The 21,947-nt window shown below is 38.7% G+C and overlaps 3 protein-coding genes across 4 annotated transcripts; 1 reads left to right on the plus strand and 2 right to left on the minus strand.

Moving 5' to 3' along the window:
- The first annotated feature begins 130 nt into the window (after positions 1 to 130).
- LOC123877736 (cilia- and flagella-associated protein 206-like) lies at positions 131 to 14,258 on the plus strand. Of its 2 annotated transcripts, none has more exons than XM_045924596.1 (11): positions 131 to 667; positions 1,788 to 2,029; positions 2,337 to 2,514; positions 2,961 to 3,135; positions 3,492 to 3,684; positions 4,491 to 4,661; positions 5,389 to 5,636; positions 11,814 to 11,938; positions 12,528 to 12,637; positions 13,355 to 13,583; positions 14,124 to 14,258. In XM_045924596.1, exons 1-11 carry the CDS (start codon positions 355 to 357, stop codon positions 14,204 to 14,206), a joined length of 2,067 nt encoding a protein of 688 aa, XP_045780552.1. In that variant the 5' UTR covers positions 131 to 354; the 3' UTR covers positions 14,207 to 14,258. The 2 variants fall into 2 exon arrangements, with proteins under 2 accessions (XP_045780552.1, XP_045780553.1); XM_045924597.1 differs by having other exon boundaries at positions 131 to 534.
- Positions 14,259 to 16,468: 2,210 nt separating this feature from the next.
- On the minus strand, positions 16,469 to 21,348 carry LOC123877745. Its single transcript, XM_045924609.1, has 3 exons — positions 21,165 to 21,348; positions 18,128 to 18,519; positions 16,469 to 16,655 (listed from the first exon to the last, which is right to left on the minus strand). Exons 1-3 carry the CDS (start codon positions 21,250 to 21,252, stop codon positions 16,485 to 16,487), a joined length of 651 nt encoding a protein of 216 aa, XP_045780565.1. The 5' UTR covers positions 21,253 to 21,348; the 3' UTR covers positions 16,469 to 16,484.
- Positions 19,219 to 21,130, minus strand: LOC123877741 (glutamyl-tRNA(Gln) amidotransferase subunit A, mitochondrial). The gene has a single exon (XM_045924604.1). The coding sequence runs from the start codon at positions 21,014 to 21,016 to the stop codon at positions 19,538 to 19,540; it is 1,479 nt and encodes a 492-aa protein (XP_045780560.1). The 5' UTR covers positions 21,017 to 21,130; the 3' UTR covers positions 19,219 to 19,537.
- Positions 21,349 to 21,947: the final 599 nt, after the last annotated feature.

Here is a 21,947-nt window from a genome sequence, read left to right on the forward strand (position 1 = left end):
TTCAAACAAAAAAAAATAATTAAAATCGGTTCATTAGTATAGGAGCTACGATGCCACAGATAGATACACAGATACACACGTCAAACTTATAACACCCCTCTTTTTGGGTCGGGGGTTAAAAATAAATGCAAATATACCTACCAAAATCTGATTCGTGTCCCGAATCAGTTTCCAAAATTATGGTGAACTTAGTGCGTCATGTTACTATAGCAACCAACATTGCCGCCATGACAATATTTTATCATTTCTAGACGAAACTGCAGCATTCTTTAATTGGCTGAATTTATTTTATTCTTATATTTTAGCCAATAATGAAAAAGCTCTGCAAGATAAAGAGTGACATTGTTGAAGTTGATGACTAAAAGTTTCGCACAAGAATCAATTTTGCTATCAAAACAGTCAAAACATTTTTATATTAATTTAATTTTAAATTTATTTAGCAAATACACAACAAATAAAATGGCGTGCAACGAGAACATAGTGAAAAACATGGCGAACGAAATATCCAGGAATTGCCAAAGTGAAAACGTTACGGTGGATACAGATTTTGTTGTTTATTTGATCGAGTTGCTTTTACTGAACCCGAAGTACGGTAAACTGTTTTCGAGGACTATTAGCAGGAATAACTTGGAATTTTTCGTGAAGGAATGTGTTACCATGCTTACGGGTGAGCATGATAGCCTAGTGCATACATGGAACCAAAAGCTTAATTTGCTATAAATCTATAATCCGCCAAACCAAAGAAATCTGTATGGTACAACATGCAGCATGCGACATGCACCGCCCGCCCTCCCACTGATAAACATGCAGGAGAAGCCAGCCACCAAGCAAGCCACACGCACCACCACCACGCAGCACCACACAAATCCCAACATAACTCGACGCACGTTTCGCCCCGACACCGGAGCATCCTCAGGAGATGTAGACCTTAGTTACAATGCCTAATTGCAAATTGCTAAATTAATGTCTCATGCTGCATGTTGCACCATTCAGATTTCTTTGGTTTGGCGGATTATAGCAAATTAAGCTTTTGGTTCCTTGCATGTCATGGACTTTCGCAAAATAACGCCTGCTTCTATACTACATATAGTCTAGTGGTTAGAACGTCCGGCTCCTAATCGGTAGTCGGGGGTTCGATCCCGGACACGCACCTCTAACTTTACAGTTATGTGCGTTTTAAACAATTGAATATCACTTGCTTTAACGGTGAAGGAAAACACGCACTGGGCCAGCGTAGCAGACTATGGCCTAAACCCTTCTCACTCTGAGAAGAGACCCGTGTTCAGTAGTGGGCCGGCAATGGGTTGATCATGATGAGATACCGAACTACCACTTTTATTTAAGTTGCCTTGCCGGCTCTTCTCAGTATAATTTTCTTTCCGAACCAGCGGTAGAATAATGACGTAGTAGTACAATTTAGCTGTCCGACATGAATTAAAACTTTGGATCTATATATTGAATTCCTACCTACATTGCGTGCCCATGCACATTCGTATCCTTAGTAAGAGTTTCTACATTTCTACAACGTTGATAGATTTCGAGTAAAGAAACACTATAACGGTAGAGTAAAAAATGTAAATACTAAGAGCGCACTTTGAACGAGACAGTGAGGTAGATATGGCATAAATCTGTCTCATTTTAATTGAAACTTAGAGCTAAGTCAAACTACGCCTTATAAATCTCAGTTTTAGACTCAGAATGGACTTAAAATCGTCGCAAAAACGCATTTACAAACAAAAGATTAATAGTTAGTGTATACCTACGAAAAATATATTGGTTTTCCACAGGCAGCGAAACATCAATAAATACTCTGAAACTGCAATACACGATGCAAACCAACTACGACAAATTACAAACCCTGATCGACAAACACCAGGACTCCATAGAGCAATGTCTGCGTCCATTGCTTACGGAGATACTTGATGACGATCCTGAGCTCGACGACGAGCAAGCCTACAAGAAACTCTTCAGAAAGATATCCATTTACATCATACTATCCAGTGGCTTGGGTAACCCCGGATCCATTGTGGTAAGGTTTTAAGGTGGAGGTCTGCCCGCGAAATTCAAAATTTGCATCACTCTTCTAGCGCACGAGGTATTCGCTAGAGGTTTTTATATAATGACTTTGATGCTTGATTTGGTGTCTGGACTTGACATCTTAGTGATACAGAGTGAGTCGTGTCCATTGTCCACCATTTTCATCTGAAAACCCTCATTGGGATTCTTGCAATTGAGTAGAATAGTGCCAATAATAAGTATAACCTGTATTATTTTAACTCCAATATCGGAGCACCTTGGGAGATATTTAACAGTACAGCAGTGGCCTTGTATTCCAGACCCTAAAAGAAGGGATGGCAGCATTAGAAAGCGTATTTTCGTTAGATGACCTCAAAGTATTCGTTTCTCTGCCGAGATCAGAGAAAATTCCTCAACTGATTGAACTGATGCAGATCACCTCTGGAGTCAGACTATTTAACAGAGACTGCAAGAAAGGCGGAGAGGGCATACCTGATTGTAAGTTATTATTTCTAGCATGCTTGGACCGATATTAAATATAAATAATGACACACGATAATTTTTTTCTTTAGTTATAGTGTCCTAGCGACTGCGCCATTATATTGAAAAACTGACTAGGCCCAAGCTTTTATCTTGAACTAGCCGATGCCCGCGACTTCGCCCGCGTGGATTTAGGTTTTTTGAAATCCCGTGGGAACTCTTTGATTTTCCGGGATTAAAAGTAGCCTATGTGCTAATCCAGGATATACAAACTTTCGCCTTTATAATATTAGTGTGATTAACACAATAGAAATTCATGTTGATGACTTTCTAAAATAATTTTGTAACCAATCAAGAGACTCGGATCTAAGTTTTAGTTAAAACGAGACAGACATCTATCTCGTTTTAGGTTGTAAGTCAAAGTTAAAGTAACGTAGATTTGAATGTTATCTTGGTTTATCCAGTGCCATTCAACATAATCGACGCCGGCAAAGCATGCATGGCATCTCTCTCACACTCGCTGATAGCCGCCATGCAAAGAGTGAATTCGTTGACCTCAGCCGTCGCCGACACGATCACCATTCACGAGGAAACCGGGAACGTCAATATTGACATACCACCTAATTCAGATTTGACGGAGTAAGTGTATTTACTTTTTTACACAAATCTATAATAGCTTCACAGTAAAATAGCCCCAAAAAACCCTGTTATAAGGTTCGAGTTCGTGCACCATCTATTATTGCCACAGCGAAAACCGAAAAACTTGTACTAAGGGTAGAGTAATGTTAGTACGGGTCTGTACATCTCAACAACGTTGATAGATTTCGAATATATGAACAAAATAACGGTAAAATAAAAACACATTGTTTTAAACTTTTTTTAAGTTTTAAAATTCCTACAAAAGTATTATTGTTAAATACATTTTAAGACCTAGACCCAAGCTGGGCAAGAAAAAAATTATGTTCTAAAATCGTTCATCGTATCCTTTTCCCCAGAAAAGATTACTACCAAATATTCGAACTGTTAGCCTTTAACCGCCAATACGAAGTATTCATACGCAAGCTTTTATCTGACGTGGAAACAATGGAACAAAATGGCGCCCAAGACGTGGAGAGGGTTAAGAATGTTCTAGAAGAATTGCACACCGCTGTCAAGTATAAGGCTGCTGTGCCTGTTGCTACTGTTTTTGTAAGTAATTTTACTATTCACTTTTTCCAAAAAAATTTGGTGCATGGGTCCAAGTTTAGAGAAGAAAGAAGTGAATCAGATAGGTAAAAAGAAAGTCCGCTATCTTGGGTTTGAAAATAGTTCTCACTTCTAAATCAGCACACCCCTAAAAACCTCTAAAATGAAATAAGTATAAAACAAGTAATTTAAAAAGGTTTCGCAAACCCCCGACTGCGGTTAGCAGTTAGCACTGCATCTTTAACATCAGCTCCTACAAAAAGCTCATAAAATTCGCTATTCAGATTTTTAACCCCCGACCCAAAAAGATAATTTGAATTTGAATTTGAATTTGACGTGTGTATCTGTGTATCTGTCTGTGGCATCGTAGCGCCTAAACGAATGAACCGATTTTAATTTAGTTTTTTTTGTTTGAAAGGTGGCTTGATCGAGAGTGTTCTTAACTATCATCCAAGAAAATCGGTTCAGCCGTTTGAAAGTTATCAGCTTTTTTCTAGTTACTGTAACCTTCACTTGTCGGGGGTGTTATAAATTTTTAATTTACACTTGTTTAAGAATGTTATGTACCCAGTGACACTCGTGCAATCAAGGCAAATTTAATAGCGTATCATTTATCAGAATCGGTTGAGCCGAGTATTGCGAGCGGACATAGGAACCGACATACATGCAATACATACAAGTCAAAAACATAACCCTCCTTTTAGGTATATCTGCAGTCAGGTGAAAAATTGTCGATCATCTTAGTTTGAAAATAGACATTATTTTCTTAATCAGCACCCCAAAGAATCTTTCCTATTCTTCTCTTGTAGCCGCTCTTCACAAAACTCTGGCGAGTATGGCGATCGATGCAAAATGTAATGTTCCTCCTGTCAACTGTGAACCGTCTTATGACCATACTGGCTAACATTCAAGACCAAATGAAGATACCTTATGCGCTTTTAGAAAAGATGCTTCAAGGAAAGAGCGTGGTCAGCGACCAGGTAATGACTACTCATATTATAACTAAATGCAAAAGCTTCCGAATTTTTGCAAAGAGCATTTTCAAAGAGCACTTGTTGTCCATTGCCAAGAGATGCGGGTTCGTTATTACCATAACTTTTTTTAATCGATTACAAGCGAGACCTTTACTGCGACCTCACCTGGTGGTAAGTGATGACTGATGATGCAGTCTAAGATAGAAGCGTACTAACTTGGATGGGGTATGGCAGTTTTATTAAACCCATACCCCCGGTCACATGCCGGACATGGCATCGTACTGAAACGCTCAATCGCTGGGCAACACGATTTTTCTGGTCCTATGACCAGACCAGACCAGAGACAATTTAGAAATTAAGTCCCCAAATTGACCACACCGGGAATCGAAACCGAGACCTTCCGCTTATCCACAGAAAGAAAGAAAAAAAATTATTAAAATTATAAAATTATATTTATAAAATTGTGGCACACCTCACATATTGTTATCAGTTATCACCACGCCATCATTATCACTGCGCCAAGAAGGTTGTCAAATAATAGAATAGAATAGAATAGATTTTTATTCAAATAGACTTTTATAAGTGCTTTTGAATCGTCAAATAATTTACCACTGGTTCGGAATGCCGTTCCTACCGAGAAGAACCAGCAAGAAATTCGGCGGTTGCTCTTTTGAATTCTTCAATTTACAATAATATTCTAAATATATATAAAAATATAATTTTATCTTACTAGGAAAGAATGAGTGAACCAGTCAGCATGAAAGAAAGAGTGTCCCTTGGATCATTGAACTATATATGCCGTGACAGTTTTGGAGAAATAACTGATAGACAAGTGAAGTTCCTGGGGTTTTGTGCCTTATGCCTCAGTGTCGGTGCGTTGGTGCCCAGTAATTTGAAAGTGGGACTGATTAAATTTAGAGGAGGTAGATATGGATTTTGCAGTGTTAAAATGGCGTCGCGATTCAGTAAAGATCCTCAGAGGTAAGTTTTTTAAGTATGATATAGTTTGGTAGTTTGGTCTCAAGTTGGGCGCCACCACATCACTACCCGTATTATAAATGCGAAAGTGTATTTGTTTGTTCTTCAATCACGCTGCGACAGCGCAACAAATTGACATAACAAGACCTAGAGAGCGACGCTACTTTTTATCCCAGTAAATCAAAGTATCAATGGGATTATCATAAAATCATAAACACTAAACTGTTAAAAAAAAAATCCCTTTCACTTTGACGTTATAATATTTTGTAACGCCACGCCGCCTCAGCCAATCGCAACGCGCCAACGCCAACCAGACTATCCGAGTCAAGCCAAGCTGGCCAATCACCGCCTGTTACAGCCGATAATCGCCAAGACGGCCAATCATAGCCTACTGCCGCCATGACAGCCAATCAACGCCAGCGCCATTGACAGCCGAACGCAACTCCGCCACCACTGCCGAATGCCTTCGGTGGGGATAACGCCATATAAAGCTATGCGAGCTCACTTTTAGGATTGTTGTTCTATCGTACGTATTGTAAGCTGAAACTATGTCCATTTGTGTAACCAAGTGTAAATTATATAAATAGTGACAAAGTAACAATAGTAATAAAGAAATGAGTGATTTGTATTAGTGTGTTTAGTGAAGTGATATAATAAATTTGGGCGACTATACTGATTTGCTCTTTTTATTTAAACCCACTGTTTCATCTCAGAAGTGGGATTAATAAAGAAAGTTATGATGCATAATCGCGCCAATTAACGAGTCGGCAAAGACATGCCGGCTACTTTGTTCATCCGCAAGGATGAAACGAATCATCGTGTAAAAATCAAGCGACAATGAAGATCGTCCACTTCTGGGGCCCGGAAGGTCCTTAGAAGAGTTTTGAACCGGAGGTACATTCATCTGCAGCGTGCATGGTTTCTACGCCCGATGGCAACCTACCCTCAACTTCTACGCGTAATAACTGAGGTATGATCCATCCATTATTCCATTTCAAATTTTAATCCCGTTTTTAATGATATTGATGCATAGTGTAATGAGGTTGATCGTGTTTGTAACCTCTACTGATGAGATGACCGTGAAAGGTTAATATTGCTAACACCCTGTTTGAGGTTATGAAATTAGTATTAGGGCACGCGGGTTATGATAGGTGGTCATTATACGCTCGCGGATTGTGAATGGTTTGAGTGATAGCTGAAGATAAATATAACTATAATTTGTGGCATATCTGACCGTCAAATAAAGGTTTAGGTTTAAAGATGTTTAATTCTCATAAAAACAAAAAAAAGTCATTTACATAAGAACTTAATTCTAAGAAAATAAAGTTTACAATATTCGCCATTTTATTAAGTACTCATTCAGCGCATTTGTTGAAGTAATTCGCATTACTCGTAATGTGAGCAGCTAATTATTCAGTTTTAAATGGATTGAATGAGTGTACATTTTTTTGTGTGCAGGTATTTTGTTGTACAGTTTAGCTCCTTCATAGGTAAGGGTTTTTCTGCCATAAATTGTTCTAGTTTTGGGTAAGGCAAGGTAGCTAGGTCGACGTTTTAGTTTTAATTTTTGTAAATGTGATATTCGTGTGTATTGTTTTATGTACAGTTTTCCTAACAAAAATACACGTGTTGTATATATATATAACTGATAAAATAAAGGCGGTAAATACTAATGCTAAAATTTCAACCAATTTATTTAGTCAACTTTTTATCGAATTAGGTAAAAACCCGCTCAACCATCCACTTTTCACGTTGCATCTCGCCGAGATACTCGCAATTTGAATTTGCAGTTTAATTCTAGAAAACATACTTAGTGTGTTAGTGCCTTCCAGACCTATTTCCTATGTGGAAATTATGACCATAAAAGTGCTACCGGTACGAATAAGTTAACAAGTAATTCAATAAGTTAAAAAAAATCTAGTATATCGGATGGTAAGAATAGTTCTCAGACTACCCGCAAATCTCAGCCAGTAGTTTTTTTAAGAAAACAAGCTTTGACGCTATTAGTGTTTTATTTGTACAAGAGTCAGTCAGAGTGTAAGGTTCTATGTAGGTTATTTTTATCGCGTCATCGGTGATATTCCCGCTGCAGTCATACAGACAACAGGGGGTACCTATGAATTATTTTTAATGGTACAATAATATCATTTACAGATAGATCAGAATCGGTTGCTGAACAGTTTCAGTGTGCTCAAACGCTGTTTTGCATATAGCATGGCGATCGCAATTCGAATATAAAATTGAATTATTTTATGACGTTGAGTTTTGAGTTTCTTGTGAAATTGATTTTCATGTGGTTATATGATTTTTATATAATATGAATATAGATCTTCACAATAGGGGCAGACGTACTTTATGAATCGACTGGGAGCTACTTGTAGTCAAACAATAATATTGTGCTTATCTTTCTTTTCTCGGAATTTTTGGTGAGTTCGTGAAGTGCAAACGTCATCGCCTACGATGGTCACCACTGATGCTTTGCTGTGTGCTGTGTGCCTGATGCCGAGCGCGTCACTGCGAGGCACCACATCGTGGCGCGCTAACGCTAACTGCAGGGTTGCAGCCAATGGGTATCTATAAGCCGCCGCATTGTTGCCTATTTGGGGTGACATAAGCGCTGTTAAGCGTTTATGCTGTATGGTATGACTGTTCTTTTATTTTTACTAAAACATAGTGTTTATGAAGTCTGTACGTGTTGTAACTTGTAGTTTAAATCACATTCTTTGAATGATTGAGAGCATAGTAAGTAGATCTTACTCACGGCTTTGGAACTGTCTCGTATAATATACAAGCCAGTGGCACAGCGTATGAGTAAATACAAATAGGTAGTGTAATGTAGGCAGAATTGGGCACTTGGAGGAAACGTAATAATAACTATTACCAGTTAGATATCCTTATGATTTTGATAATGCTTTTGTCATTTTAGAAAAAAAGTAGTGCTTCTAGGCAGCATGTATGTTACGTACTTTTGCCAACAAGCTTTCAATCGAGTCAATTTCATCATTCTACCTTAAGATTGTCGGTCCAATCATAATGTAAGTAGAAAGTTCAAGTGGCACTTTTAATTATAACCATGATATAGCTTTGTGCCGTTCATTGTTAGTCAGGTGGACCGGACGTACCGTAAGAATTTTCACTAAGCCGATAGACTGACGTTTTACATAATATCTTGAGTTCAGTTGGTGTTAGTATGCCTGCCTGGTTATGTAGCTTACATAGTAGGGAATAGGAATGGAATAGAAAACTGTTATTTGACTGATGATCCTGTATTACCTAAATTCAATCGTGAACTGTTTTCGGAATTACATAGATGCCGAAGTGAAGACAGTAGCCAAGTCTTACTTTCTGCAGCCAAGTCTTACTTTCTGCAGCCAAGTCTTACTTTCTGCAGCCAAGTCTTACTTTCTGCAGCCAAGTCTTACTTTCTGCAGCCAAGTCTTACTTTCTGCAGCCAAGTCTTACTTTCTGCTGCCAAGTCTTACTTTCTGCTGCCAAGTCTTACTTTCTGCTGCCAAGTCTTACTTTCTGCTGCCAAGTCTTACTTTCTGCTGCCAAGTCTTACTTTCTGCTGCCAAGTCTTACTTTCTGCTGCCAAGTCTTACTTTCTGCAGCCAGGTCTTACTTTCTGCAGCCAGGTCTTACTTTCTGCAGCCAGGTCTTACTTTCTGCAGCCAGGTCTTACTTTCTGCAGCCAGGTCTTACTTTCTGCAGCCAGGTCTTACTTTCTGCAGCCAGGTCTTACTTTCTGCAGCCAGGTCTTACTTTCTGCAGCCAGGTCTTACTTTCTGCAGCCAGGTCTTACTTTCTGCAGCCAGGTCTTACTTTCTGCAGCCAGGTCTTACTTTCTGCAGCCAGGTCTTACTTTCTGCAGCCAGGTCTTACTTTCTGCAGCCAGGTCTTACTTTCTGCAGCCAGGTCTTACTTTCTGCAGCCAGGTCTTACTTTCGGCAGCCAGGTCTTACTTTCGGCAGCCAAGTCTTACTTTCGGTAGCCAAGTTTTACTTTCGGTAGCCAAGTTTTACTTTCGGTAGCCAAGTTTTACTTTCGGTAGCCAAGTTTTACTTTCGGTAGCCAAGTTTTACTTTCGGTAGCCAAGTTTTACTTTCGGTAGCCAAGTTTTACTTTCGGTAGCCAAGTTTTACTTTCGGTAGCCAAGTTTTACTTTCGGTAGCCAAGTTTTACTTTCGGTAGCCAAGTTTTACTTTCGATAGGAGTACTTTCATCTCGTTGCTCGTTGAGAGATCTCCCTGCAAGGATTTAAGTGAGATTCCTTTTCAAGTCAGAGTAATAGCATTCACAGCTTCACGAGAAGCTATTTACAAGCTATTTTCCTTTCTACAAGCCAGTCTGTTGACGGTTTTTCTTTCAAAAATGTCTCTAAAAAAACGTGGAAAAATAGTACAACTGAAAACGATAATAATTTATAAATTAAATAATGTTCTTTTGTTTCGTCTTGGTTTTAAGGTAGATAAGATTGCAGTTTAGATCACAGACCAATGGCATTGGATTAGAATTTTGTAGAGTTCATACTGACCACATTTTGTAAAACCATTTTGTAAGACAGCGAAAGGATATCGCTCATCAGTAGTGTAGGTACAATTTGATTATTACAGATGCTTTTGCAAAATTTGTTATTAGCCGAAAACGATCAGTTTCGTAGAATATTATACATAATTTGCCTTATTTGGACATCCTAGTAAACTTAAAAAGTGAGCATAAGAATGCTTATACTAGTAGACATTTTAGAGTTTCCGAGTGTCGACTGATTAATAGTTAGGTATGTTTTGACCTCCATGATACTACCACGAGCCAAGTGCCTAGTCAAGCCAAGCCAAGCACTAACCAGACCATGTTAAACGCGTTGTGCCACAGGTCCTAGCGAAACTGCGAATAAAATTATTGGACAAACTGTTAACTGATATTATTTGAACTACTGACAATACTCTCAATGAATGTGATATCCATAATTTGGTATTTACCTAGGTCACGATGCCATGTTACTATTAATGTAAAATTAGCGAACTCGGGATGGTTATGCGTAACAAGGCAAATGCTCGGTAAAGGATAGCAAGCGATAGGATAAAGCTAACTAGATAATGTAACTGACAAAATTAATATTTCATTTAATTATAACAAAGGAATTTAGTTATTTAGTGGCAAGTTCCCACAAGCATTGCGATAGAAGTAAACACTGATAGCATTTACTCAGGTTCATTTTCGTAACCAAGCTGGTAGGCATTAAGAGAACTCGAAGTGTTAAGGGGTTTCGAGGCTACGAAGCTTGTACATGCCTGAACAGACTCTTTAAAGCCATATCACAGCGCCTACGGCTCTTATATCCAACAGTGCTAACTGTTCCGATAAATAACTTGAAAGCGAAGACCTTGTTGAGCTATTGTCTACCAGAAAGCTAACCAAGCATTTTCCCATTGCGGGAGCAATTCATTGTTTCAGGACGGCCGAATGTAACGCCACGCCGCCTCAGCCAATCGCAACGCGCCAACGCCAACCAGACTATCCGAGTCAAGCCAAGCTGGCCAATCACCGCCTGTTACAGCCGATAATCGCCAAGACGGCCAATCATAGCCTACTGCCGCCATGACAGCCAATCAACGCCAGCGCCATTGACAGCCGAACGCAACTCCGCCACCACTGCCGAATGCCTTCGGTGGGGATAACGCCATATAAAGCTATGCGAGCTCACTTTTAGGATTGTTGTTCTATCGTACGTATTGTAAGCTGAAACTATGTCCATTTGTGTAACCAAGTGTAAATTATATAAATAGTGACAAAGTAACAATAGTAATAAAGAAATGAGTGATTTGTATTAGTGTGTTTAGTGAAGTGATATAATAAATTTGGGCGACTATACTGATTTGCTCTTTTTATTTAAACCCACTGTTTCAATTTCAATGCTCGAAATTTATTACCGTTTTCGAGATGGGCTCTTGGGATCGAACTCTTGCTAAGCCTTTTGTAAGCTTAGTAATTTTACTTTGACGGTATAGTCACGGTAATACCGTGGTATAGTGCTTCAGTACTCGATATCTATAAACGTTGTCGAGATGAGCAAACTCTTGCTAGACCTTTTGGAAGTCTCGACAACGTTGATAGATATTGATAATCGAAATACTTACATTACAGTAAATTAATCTAAATTACTCTTGTTTCCTTTCAAAGATACGTGAACGAAGTCCTGAATTTTGCGAGAAACAACCCACATGTCATCAACTTGTTGAACATTTTAGAAGACGTCAGCAACGTGAAAAATATCGACAACCTTGTTGTTAAGGTGATTCCCAAAAGTGAGTATAAACAGCATGTCAAAATATTCCACAGTTGGACGGTGAATGAATGAAATCTGAGAATTTTTTCCAAAACATTGTCTTTTTCCGCATGTACGAAAACTTATGACTTAGATACTTATCTATTTCAATTTTTCAGTTATAAATTTGAAAATTTATCTATTATTTTTAATTTAATCGCTTTGTGTAGGACTTTCTGCATGCATCCGATCAGTTAGTCAAAGGTGTGCGTTGATCGATCAGCCAGTCAACTTCACTTTATCCAAATAACTATATTTATTTAGATTTTTTGATAAAAGATGAAGAAGGATTATAGGATATTATTTTTTACTAGCTGACGCCCGCGACTTCGTCCGCGTGGATTTAGGTTTTTCGAAATCCCGTGGGAACTCTTTGATTTTCCGGGATAAAAAGTAGCCTATGTGCTAATCCAGGATATTATCTATCTCCATTCCGAATTTCAGCCAAATCCGTCCAGTAGTTTTTGCGTGAAGGAGTAACAAACATACACACACACGCACACACATACAAACTTTCGCCTTTATAATACTTATATATATAGTATAATTAGTGTGATGTGATTTTGCAGCTAAAATATGCGACAAGGACATTCAAACTGAAGTTCACCCCATAGAGGGACATATAGAAAAGGACTACTCACCTAATCTATGGGAATGGAAAAGACGAGCTTGCCAATGGGTTTGTACTTTGTATGACATTGATCGGTTTTTGACGAAAGAGGTTTCGAAGATGGACATACAAATTATTTTTTATCCTGAAAAATCAAAATGTTCCCAAAAAATGTTTTAAAACCTAAAAGCGGTTACGCACTCTTCCGATCCGTGTCTGTGAAAATGCGGATATATAAAAGACTCGGCCCGAACTCGGATATTGCTTACGCACTAATCCGATCTCTGATCCAAATCCAAACTATTCAGTGGACATCTTTGACATATCTACGTAATATTCCGATCTGAATCCGAGGCACATCCGAGATATTCTCACGGATGACGGAAATCGGAGCTAGTGCGTAAGCTACCATACAAATAGTTCTATGACTACTTTGGAACGTATTTTCACGGATTCGGATCGGATGCAGTGCGTAATCGCCCTAAATCCACGCGCACGACCATGTAGCAGCCATGCAGCGTATGATAACTGATAAATGAAATGCCGCTACAATTATTACGTTGTATTACATGAACAATTATTATTTACAATATATGCCTTGGTTATAATTAAAACTGTGGTAGGAAAACGAGGGCCGGAGCTTGATGCTAGACCGAGGTGTTGCGGTCTTGATGATCTGAAGTGAATTCGTTGAATCGCTCTAAGTGACAGCTGCAAAGTGTGTTGCTTTCTTCGCAGCTGCCGGTCTTAAAAGAGGCTGCATGCCTCTACACATTATATTTCCAGGCCACTATAGTGAACTGCCAAACACACTCAACTCAAACCAACTACAGCCATTTGCGATCGGAGATACACACACAAACCGTCCATCCAAGAGACAAATCCTTCCAAACTAAGAAGGATTCTGGCGTGAACACCTATCCACATGACGAGTTCCTATGGGGTCTGAGAGGACAGATCGGTTATGGACAGCATTCTATGAAGTTACTGGGCATGTTTGCGGAGAAAAAGAAAGGTAAAAGCAAAAACAGCAGCCAGTTATGTAGATGTAGGTCGATTTCGAAAAATCTGCATCAATTATTACTACTATAAACAATTGCAATTGTTGTGATTGGTTGAATTCGTGATATTATTGTTGCAACAATGCATTGAAGCAAATGGTGAGCTATTGGCGCCAATTCTGTTGTCTTACTCAGAATGTCTGCATCTTTTTCTTTTTAACATTGCTAAAAAAGGACGGAACATGAATTTTACATTGAAAGACTACATTTTAGTGCACGCTACTTTAAACAATAGGCTCGCCAATGTACCTAATTAGCAATAATGTCGGCCAATCAGAGGTGATTGCAATCGTGTACTGTAGCTGTCATTCTACTAGGTATATAATATCAACGTTGTTGAGACGTAAAGTCGTACTAAGGATACTTTTGACCGTTGACGGATTTTCGATGTGGTCGAAATCCTAATAAGCCATGATAATTTATTAGCATAAATAATTAGCTAATATCTAAATCTAAAAAAATCTTACCTATTGTGTTATTGTTTTTCTTCATAGAGCATGATTTCACCGAATGCAGCTGGCCGTTCGCATCTCCAGAGGATTTGAACGCGGAAGACGTTGAAACTGCCGATGCTTAGACGTAAAAATAATAGAGCATACTGCATAATAATTCATTATAATCTAAATATATATATAAAAGGAAATGCTGGCTGATTTTTTATTAATCAATCTTTATTTTCAAAGTAACGTCTTATAATTAATCAACTTTATTAGCCTGGGGATATTTGAATTGGACAACTGTAATGTCTCCCCAGGTATGTTTTTATCCCCCGACCCAAAAAGAGGGGTGTTATAAGTTTGACGTGTGTATCTGTGTGTCTGTGTATCTGTCTGTGGCACCGTAGTGCCTAAACGAATGAACCTAGATTTAATTTAGTTTAGCCTGGGGATATTTGAATTGGACAACTGTAATGTCTCCCCAGGTATGTTTTTAACCCCCGACCCAAAAAGGGGGGTGTTATAAGTTTGACGTGTGTATCTGTGTGTCTGTGTATCTGTCTGTGGCACCGTAGTGCCTAAACGAATGAACCTAGATTTAATTTAGTTTAGCCTGGGGATATTTGAATTGGACAACTGTAATGTCTCCCCAGGTATGTTTTTAACCCCCGACCCAAAAAGAGGGGTGTTATAAGTTTGACGTGTGTATCTGTGTGTCTGTGTATCTGTCTGTGGCACCGTAGCGCCTAAACGAATGAAGCTAGATTTAATTTAGTTTAGCCTGGGGATATTTGAATTGGACAACTGTAATGTCTCCCCAGGTATGTTTTTAACCCCCGACCCAAAAAGGGGGGTGTTATAAGTTTGACGTGTGTATCTGTGTGTCTGTGTATCTGTCTGTGGCACCGTAGTGCCTAAACGAATGAACCTAGATTTAATTTAGTTTAGCCTGGGGATATTTGAATTGGACAACTGTAATGTCTCCCCAGGTATGTTTTTAACCCCCGACCCAAAAAGAGGGGTGTTATAAGTTTGACGTGTGTATCTGTGTGTCTGTGTATCTGTCTGTGGCACCGTAGTGCCTAAACGAATGAACCTAGATTTAATTTAGTTTAGCCTGGGGATATTTGAATTGGACAACTGTAATGTCTCCCCAGGTATGTTTTTAACCCCCGACCCAAAAAGGGGGGTGTTATAAGTTTGACGTGTGTATCCTGTGTATCTGTCTGTGGCATCGTAGCTCCTAAACGAATGAACCGATTTTAATTTAGTTTTTTTTGTTTGAAAGGTGGCTTGATCGAGAGTGTTCTTAGCTATAATCCAAGAAAATCAGTTCAGCCGTTTGAAAGTTATCAGCTCTTTTCTAGTTACTGTAACCTTCACTGGTCGGGGGAATTTTTAATTTACACTTGTTATCAATAAAGAAGAAGAATAATTAGTTAATTAATAGTTTTAGGCGGCTGAGAATAATAAAATATGAGGCGGACATTAATTATCAACTTGGCTACCACGTCTCTTTCGGATTTGCAAACGCCCTAGCTTCTCAGCCGCCCATTATATTTGACTTGTATTACAATGAACCAAAAGTTTAATCTATACTAATATTATAAAGAGGAAACCTTTGTATTTTTGTATGTTTGTATTGAATAGGCTCAAAAACGACTGGACCGATTTCAAAATTTATTTTACCATTACTTAGAGGGATTCTTCCGAATCCGTATAGGCTATATTTTATCCCGGAAAATAGAAATGTACACCCGTGCGAAGCCGGGGCGGGTTGCTATTAGCTATAAAACGCTAAACCAGACAAATCTGTATGGTGCAACAAGCAGCATTCGATATGCACCGCCCGCCCTTCCACTGCTAAACATGCAGGAAAAGCCAGCCACTAAGCAAGCTGCGTGGTAGTGGTGCGTATTGCTTGCTTGGTGGCTAAGCAATACACACCACCACCACGCAGCTTGCCTGGCTTTTCCTGCATGTTTAGCAATGGGAGGGCGGGCGATACATATCACATGCTCATGTTGCACCATACAGATTTGTCGTATAGTGGATTATAGCAAATTAGGCTTTTGGTTCCTTATATCATTGACCACTGATACTACAAACACATTAATAGATTAATTAGAAGAAAATAATGCCTGCTTCTATACAACACTAGCTGATGCCCGCGACTTCGTTCGCGTGGATGTAGTTTTTTAAAAATCCCTTGGGAACTTTTTGATTTTCCGGGATAAAAAGTAGCCTATGTGCTAATCCAGAGTATAATCTATCTCCATTCTAAATTTCAGCCCAATCCGTCCAGTAGTTTTTGCGTGAAGGAGTAACAAACATACACACACACACACACACACACACACATACAAACTTTCTCCTTTATAATATTAGTGTGAAGTGTGATTTGATATATAAAACGAGTTATTTCCGTAGCTTAGTCAGCATAGCTTTAGTTTCCCTCATGAATACAACGTCGTCTGCCTGCGCTTTGAACATGACCAGCGCTCGGCTGCGCGATTCAACCTCTGCAACTTGCTCCTGTAGATATTTAGGTAGAAACCCTTCCGGTATATTCAGGCCTAAATACTTTTTCTGAAAAGAGAAATAATGCTTTTTATGGTGACATATCTCATTAGCTGTGGGGCCTAGTGGTTAGAACGTCCGGCTCCTAATAGGAAATCGGAGGTTCGATCCCGGACACGCACTTCTAACCTTTATTCACTTTGAGCCTCAATAGCTCAACTGATAAAGGAGTGGACTGAAAAACCGATAGGTCGACGGTTCAAACCCCGCCCGTTGCACTATTGTCGTATCTACTCCTAGCACAAGCCTGACGCTTAGTTGGAGAGGAAAGGGGAATATTAGTCATTTAACATGGCTAATATTTAAAAAAAAAAACTTTTCAGTTATGTGCGTTTTAAGCAATTAAATATCACTTGCTTTAACGGTGAAGGAAAACATCGTGAGGAAACCTGCATGCCTGAGAGTTCTCCATGTACTCAAAGGTGTGTGAAGTCTGTCGATCCGCATTCGGCCAGCGTGGCAGACTATGGCCTAAACCCTTCCCATTCTGAGAGGAGACCCGTGCTCAATATTGGGTTGGCAATGGGTTGATCATGATATGTCAAAAGGAAAAAGATTTTTTTTTATTTTATTTACATAGGTACAAGTTAGCCCTTGATTACAATCTCACCTGGTGGTAAGTGATGATGGAAGTGGGCTAACCTGGAATGGGTATGGCAGTTTTCGTTAAACCTTACTTTTGGTTTCTACACGGCAACGTACCGGTACGCTAAATCGCTTGGCGGCACGGCTTTGCCGGTATGGTGGTAACTAGCCACAGCCGAAGCCTCCCACTAGGCAAAATACCCTTATAAGAGATACCCTTATAGGACCGCTTCCTTGTCTGTCAATTCGGGGGAACCAAAACTTATAGGGTACGTACTTCCTGATGACTTACATCATGAAATTTGACAGGCAGCAATGTCTTTATAGCACAAATAAAGAAAAATACTTGAAAACCGTGAATTTGTGTTTACATCACAGAAAAAAACGGCCAAGTGTGAGTCAGACTCGCGCACCGAGGGTTCCGTAGGCATTCGGGTATTTCTTCCGACATTTTGCACGATAAATCCGCCTTTCAAGTTTCACCTGCCTTTCATGATTCTAGTCAACGGGAAGTACTCTATAGGTTTTCATGACAGACAGCAAAGTGATCCTATAAGGCTTCCATTTTCCTTTTGAGATACGGAACTCTAAAAAAGAGCAACCGTCGAACCATCCGTATGAAAGGCATTCCAAACCAGTCGTGATACAATTCAAAAGTACTTGCAAAAGTTTATTTGAATAAAAAATATTTCTACGCTATTCTACTGTAAAGTCAAAGTCACAATCATTTATTCAAAGTAGGTACAATTGTACTCTTTTTGATGGTCAAAATTGTTAAATTTGTACGATATAGTGCTGATAATTAATTACGTAACTTAAAACTAAAGCTACGAGGGTTCCAAACGCGCCCAAGTCTGAGAAGAGCTCACAACAAACTCAGCCGGGTAAAAACTTACCATCATTGTCTCACAGCTTTCTTCGTATGCTGACAATTTCTGTTTCGACTGCCTTATATGCTCTTGTATATTATCTGGATTTGGGTTTTGTTTTAACAGATTTTGGATAGAATCTTGCACAAATTTCATATACTGTGCTAATTCGTTGTTTTGTCGATCCAATTTTGCTTGCAACTTGATTTTCTCTTGCTTAAGTTTTAAAATTTCATATTCGTATTCAAGTTTTTTGGACGTTTCCCTAGATTTGTGTAGAGAAACCGATATTGGGTCTAATTCTTGAAGTTGTAGCTCAGTTTGAATTTTTGATAACTGTTTGAGTGGTGCTCGAATTTCTTGTCGTACCTCCTCCAAACTCATGTTCAGTTTCTGTAGGATTTGCGATGCCAGATCCCCTGGAAAAATGGGTAACTAATGTAACCCTAATATTTTTACCATAGTTTTATTCTATCACTAGCTGATGCCCGCGACTTCATTCGCGTGGATATAGGTTTTTCAAATCCCGTGGGAACCCTTTGATTTGCTATACCTTATATTATGTTTATCCATGGTATAATCCACCTCAATTCAAAATTTCAGCCAGATGTGTCCAATAGTTTTTGCGTGAAAGAGTGATAAACATACACACAAACTTTCGCCTTATAATATTACTAGAGGATGCCCGCGACTTCGTCCGCGTGGATGTAGGTTTTTGAAGATCCCGTGGGAACTGTTTGGTTTTCCGCGATAAAAAGTTGTCTATGTCAATAACATGGACGCAAGCTACCTCGGTACCTTTCATACAAATCGGTTGAGTGGATGGGTCTTTAGGAATCCCGTAGGAACTCTTTGATTTTGAGATTGAAAATTTTTAATTGTTTTTGCCCTTGGAACATACTGACAAAATCATTATGGCCCTAAGGCTTCAAAGTTTGGAGACCCATGTCCTAAGGCACAAATAGATAGAAGAAAATATTGTAACCATGAATTTGTGGTTCTATCACAAGAAATTAAAGTGCTATTTCTTGTACGAGGTAGGTACAGAACCCTTTGTGTGTGAGTCCGACTGGTTAAGATATTCCATTTTGCGAAAATAACCAGAAAATAAAACAAAGTAAAATTATTAGAATTTATTAACATTAAACAACAGTACTAACATTAAACTTAAGACTTATAAATTAGACTATACTAAACTTTACACTATTTTCAATCAAACTCTATTTAAATTTTTAATTCAATATTTAGTTTTGGGCCAATGTTTTACACCAAATACTAAAATTTCAGGTTTGCAACTCATTTAGTGTATGAGCTAGAGACCGGTGACACGCGGACAGACAGACAGACAGACCAACACAGACATACAGCAGAGTGATATTAATAGGCCTCCGTTGAAACCCTTTGTGTGTGGACTCCTGAAAATTACAATTTTATAGTTCAATCAATCTTCAAACTAGGAAACTGGACTAAATCCTCAATCCTTTTAGCAACACTCAACAAAACCTGCTCCGACAAATCAGGTCCCATCAACTGTAATGACAATGGTAAGTTGTTACTAGATAACCTAATGGGAATAGATACAGCAGGAATCCCCGCCATATTAGCAGGTTGCGTGCAATAATCCTGCAACGCACATTGGTCTCTATTGTGCCTAGACCTGAAATCCTTATACGATGGAGCTTCTGTCAATGTAGTTGGTGTCAAAAGTAAATCTACAGAATTTGGCCCATTAAAAACCTTATCAAAATCATCAGATATTAATCGGCGTAATTTAAGCGCTTTCAGAAAGTATTTTTCATAATTTCGTGTCAATAAAAAGTAGTTGCCAGCAAAAATTCTTGACCGAACTACTTTGTTAAATCCTTGGCTACGTGTTGTAGCATATAATTCTTCGGTAGAGTAATCCTCTGATGTTCGAAGTCCAAATTCTAAGCCGTCGTACCTTGCCATGTTACTGGCTACTTCACATTGGTTCAAAATTGAATATACAGCTATAGAAACTGATGTATGAGGTAAGCTGATTGTTTTAATCTGACAGCCCTCGTTTTCTAATAAATCAGTAATGTCTCTCCATAAGTCAATGATCTCTGAACTCATGCCTTCACAATGATACTCTTTAGGTATGCCTATCTTGATTTTTGATAAATCAATATCTTTTATTTCTATACTTTTAAAAGGCTTTTTTATTGTTGTAGAGTCTAATAAATCCGGGCCGGCTATACAATTTAGTATTGCTGTTAAATCTTCAATATTTCGAGCTAGAATACCAGGTACATCCATCGAATTTACCAAAGGTATTAGACCATAACGGGACACTAGTCCATAAGTCGGTTTAAGACCAATAACTCCACATAATGCAGCAGGATTTCTTGTGGATCCACCGGTGTCTGAACCAATGGCTGCGACGCAAGACCCTGTACTCACAGCGACTGCACTACCGCCAGAGCTACCTCCAGATATCTTCCAATCTTCATTATAACACCAAGGGTTGCGCGTTGGACCAAAAATGGAGTCTACAGTACCAGAACCCATTGCAAACTCGTCCAAATTAGATTTCCCGACAAGACAAGCTCCAGAATTAATGAGTCGTGAATAGACCGTCGCGTCGTAGGTCGGCACGAAGTTTCTCAACATTTTCGATGCACAGGTTGTGCGTATATTTTTAGTACAAAAATTATCTTTGACAGCGACCGTTACACCTTCTAAAGGCCTCACTTTCTTATCAATATAAGTCCGTTTCTCACTCTCGATAGCATGGTTTTCGGATATTTCTTCTGTTAGAGTAATAAACGCGTTTAATTCACTTTTTTGTTTCGCCCTCTGAATACACAAATCTACGAAGCTAGTCGGAGTCAGTAACTTTTCTTGAAACGCTTTGTGTATTTCTTTAATTGTATACGACGTTAATTTGTTCATTTTATGTTAGAAATAGATTTCTTAATCACAAATTAGGTTATTTCTGAAGTTATTAGAAAATATTTGGCGACAAAATAGAACTCGATAACCAAATGTCAAAATCAAAGTCAGTAACTTCTAAAAAAAACTTTGAAACCGAAAAACTTACCGAGAACCCGATCATCCAAGACTTCTCTATCAGCAATAGTTTTGAGTAGCTTTGTATCTTCTTCGTTTTTATCACCTTGACTATCCATGTTTTACTTTTTCTTCGATATTATTTAAATAAATTCAGAGCAGAGCAGAAAATTATGCAGCGGTACAAATTCAAATTTTTTGACATTCGGCATTTCGTTCATCGGTGCAAAAAAGTGCTGCTATAATCAACAATAACTTAAAATCAATATTCTTTATTACAATGATTTAATAGCTCTATTCTGAGAATAAATTATTAATAAAGATACAAGATTATATAACATTTTAGTTTCGTGCATTTTTTCATATTAAAAAAAAATGCGCTTTTCCTCTGTTTCCGAACGAAAATTTTGAAAACGAATACAGATTATAATTAATTATAATAGACTTAGGGTAGGACTACATGTGGACTCCGGTTCCGGTTCTACATAATATTCTTTCTAGAGTTTTAGCAAGCACACGTTTGGCTACGTTTCAGCCACGTGTCATCAAAGATAATTCAAGAAATTTATTCAATTTTCAATAGAAACCTGATGCCACCCTCCTTTTTTACAATCGCACTGTAAGCAATTTCACCCTCACCACCTGGTTGCCTGTTGCGCTTCAACCACGCGTTGTGCCAGATCCTTTTTTTCACGCACATGCAAACTGTGGAATCAATAATTTCTCCCCTTCAATGTTCCCACTAGATTACAACATGGGGTTATTCCAAAGGGCGGGTCAATTTTCTAAATTACCGGCAACGTATTGGCGGTTC

The sequence above is a fragment of the Maniola jurtina genome, chromosome 24, assembly GCF_905333055.1.
Source record: "Maniola jurtina chromosome 24, ilManJurt1.1, whole genome shotgun sequence".
NCBI classification, from domain to species: domain Eukaryota; kingdom Metazoa; phylum Arthropoda; class Insecta; order Lepidoptera; family Nymphalidae; genus Maniola; species Maniola jurtina.

Bases quoted from the DNA above. Each gene is read 5' to 3' on its own strand.
- LOC123877736 (XM_045924596.1), top strand. From the start codon at position 355: ATGACTAAAAGTTTCGCACAAGAATCAATTTTGCTATCAAAACAGTCA. The intron at 2,515-2,960 runs GTAAGTTATTAT...TGGTTTATCCAG, and splicing joins CGGAGAGGGCATACCTGATT to TGCCATTCAACATAATCGAC. The intron at 3,136-3,491 runs GTAAGTGTATTT...CCTTTTCCCCAG, and splicing joins CCTAATTCAGATTTGACGGA to AAAAGATTACTACCAAATAT.
- LOC123877745 (XM_045924609.1), bottom strand. From the start codon at position 21,252: ATGGATAGTCAAGGTGATAAAAACGAAGAAGATACAAAGCTACTCAAA. The intron at 18,520-21,164 runs GTAAGTTTTTCG...CCATTTTTCCAG, and splicing joins CTTGGATGATCGGGTTCTCG to GGGATCTGGCATCGCAAATC. The intron at 16,656-18,127 runs GTAAGTTTTTAC...TTCTCTTTTCAG, and splicing joins AAAGCTGTGAGACAATGATG to AAAAAGTATTTAGGCCTGAA.
- LOC123877741 (XM_045924604.1), bottom strand. From the start codon at position 21,016: ATGAACAAATTAACGTCGTATACAATTAAAGAAATACACAAAGCGTTT.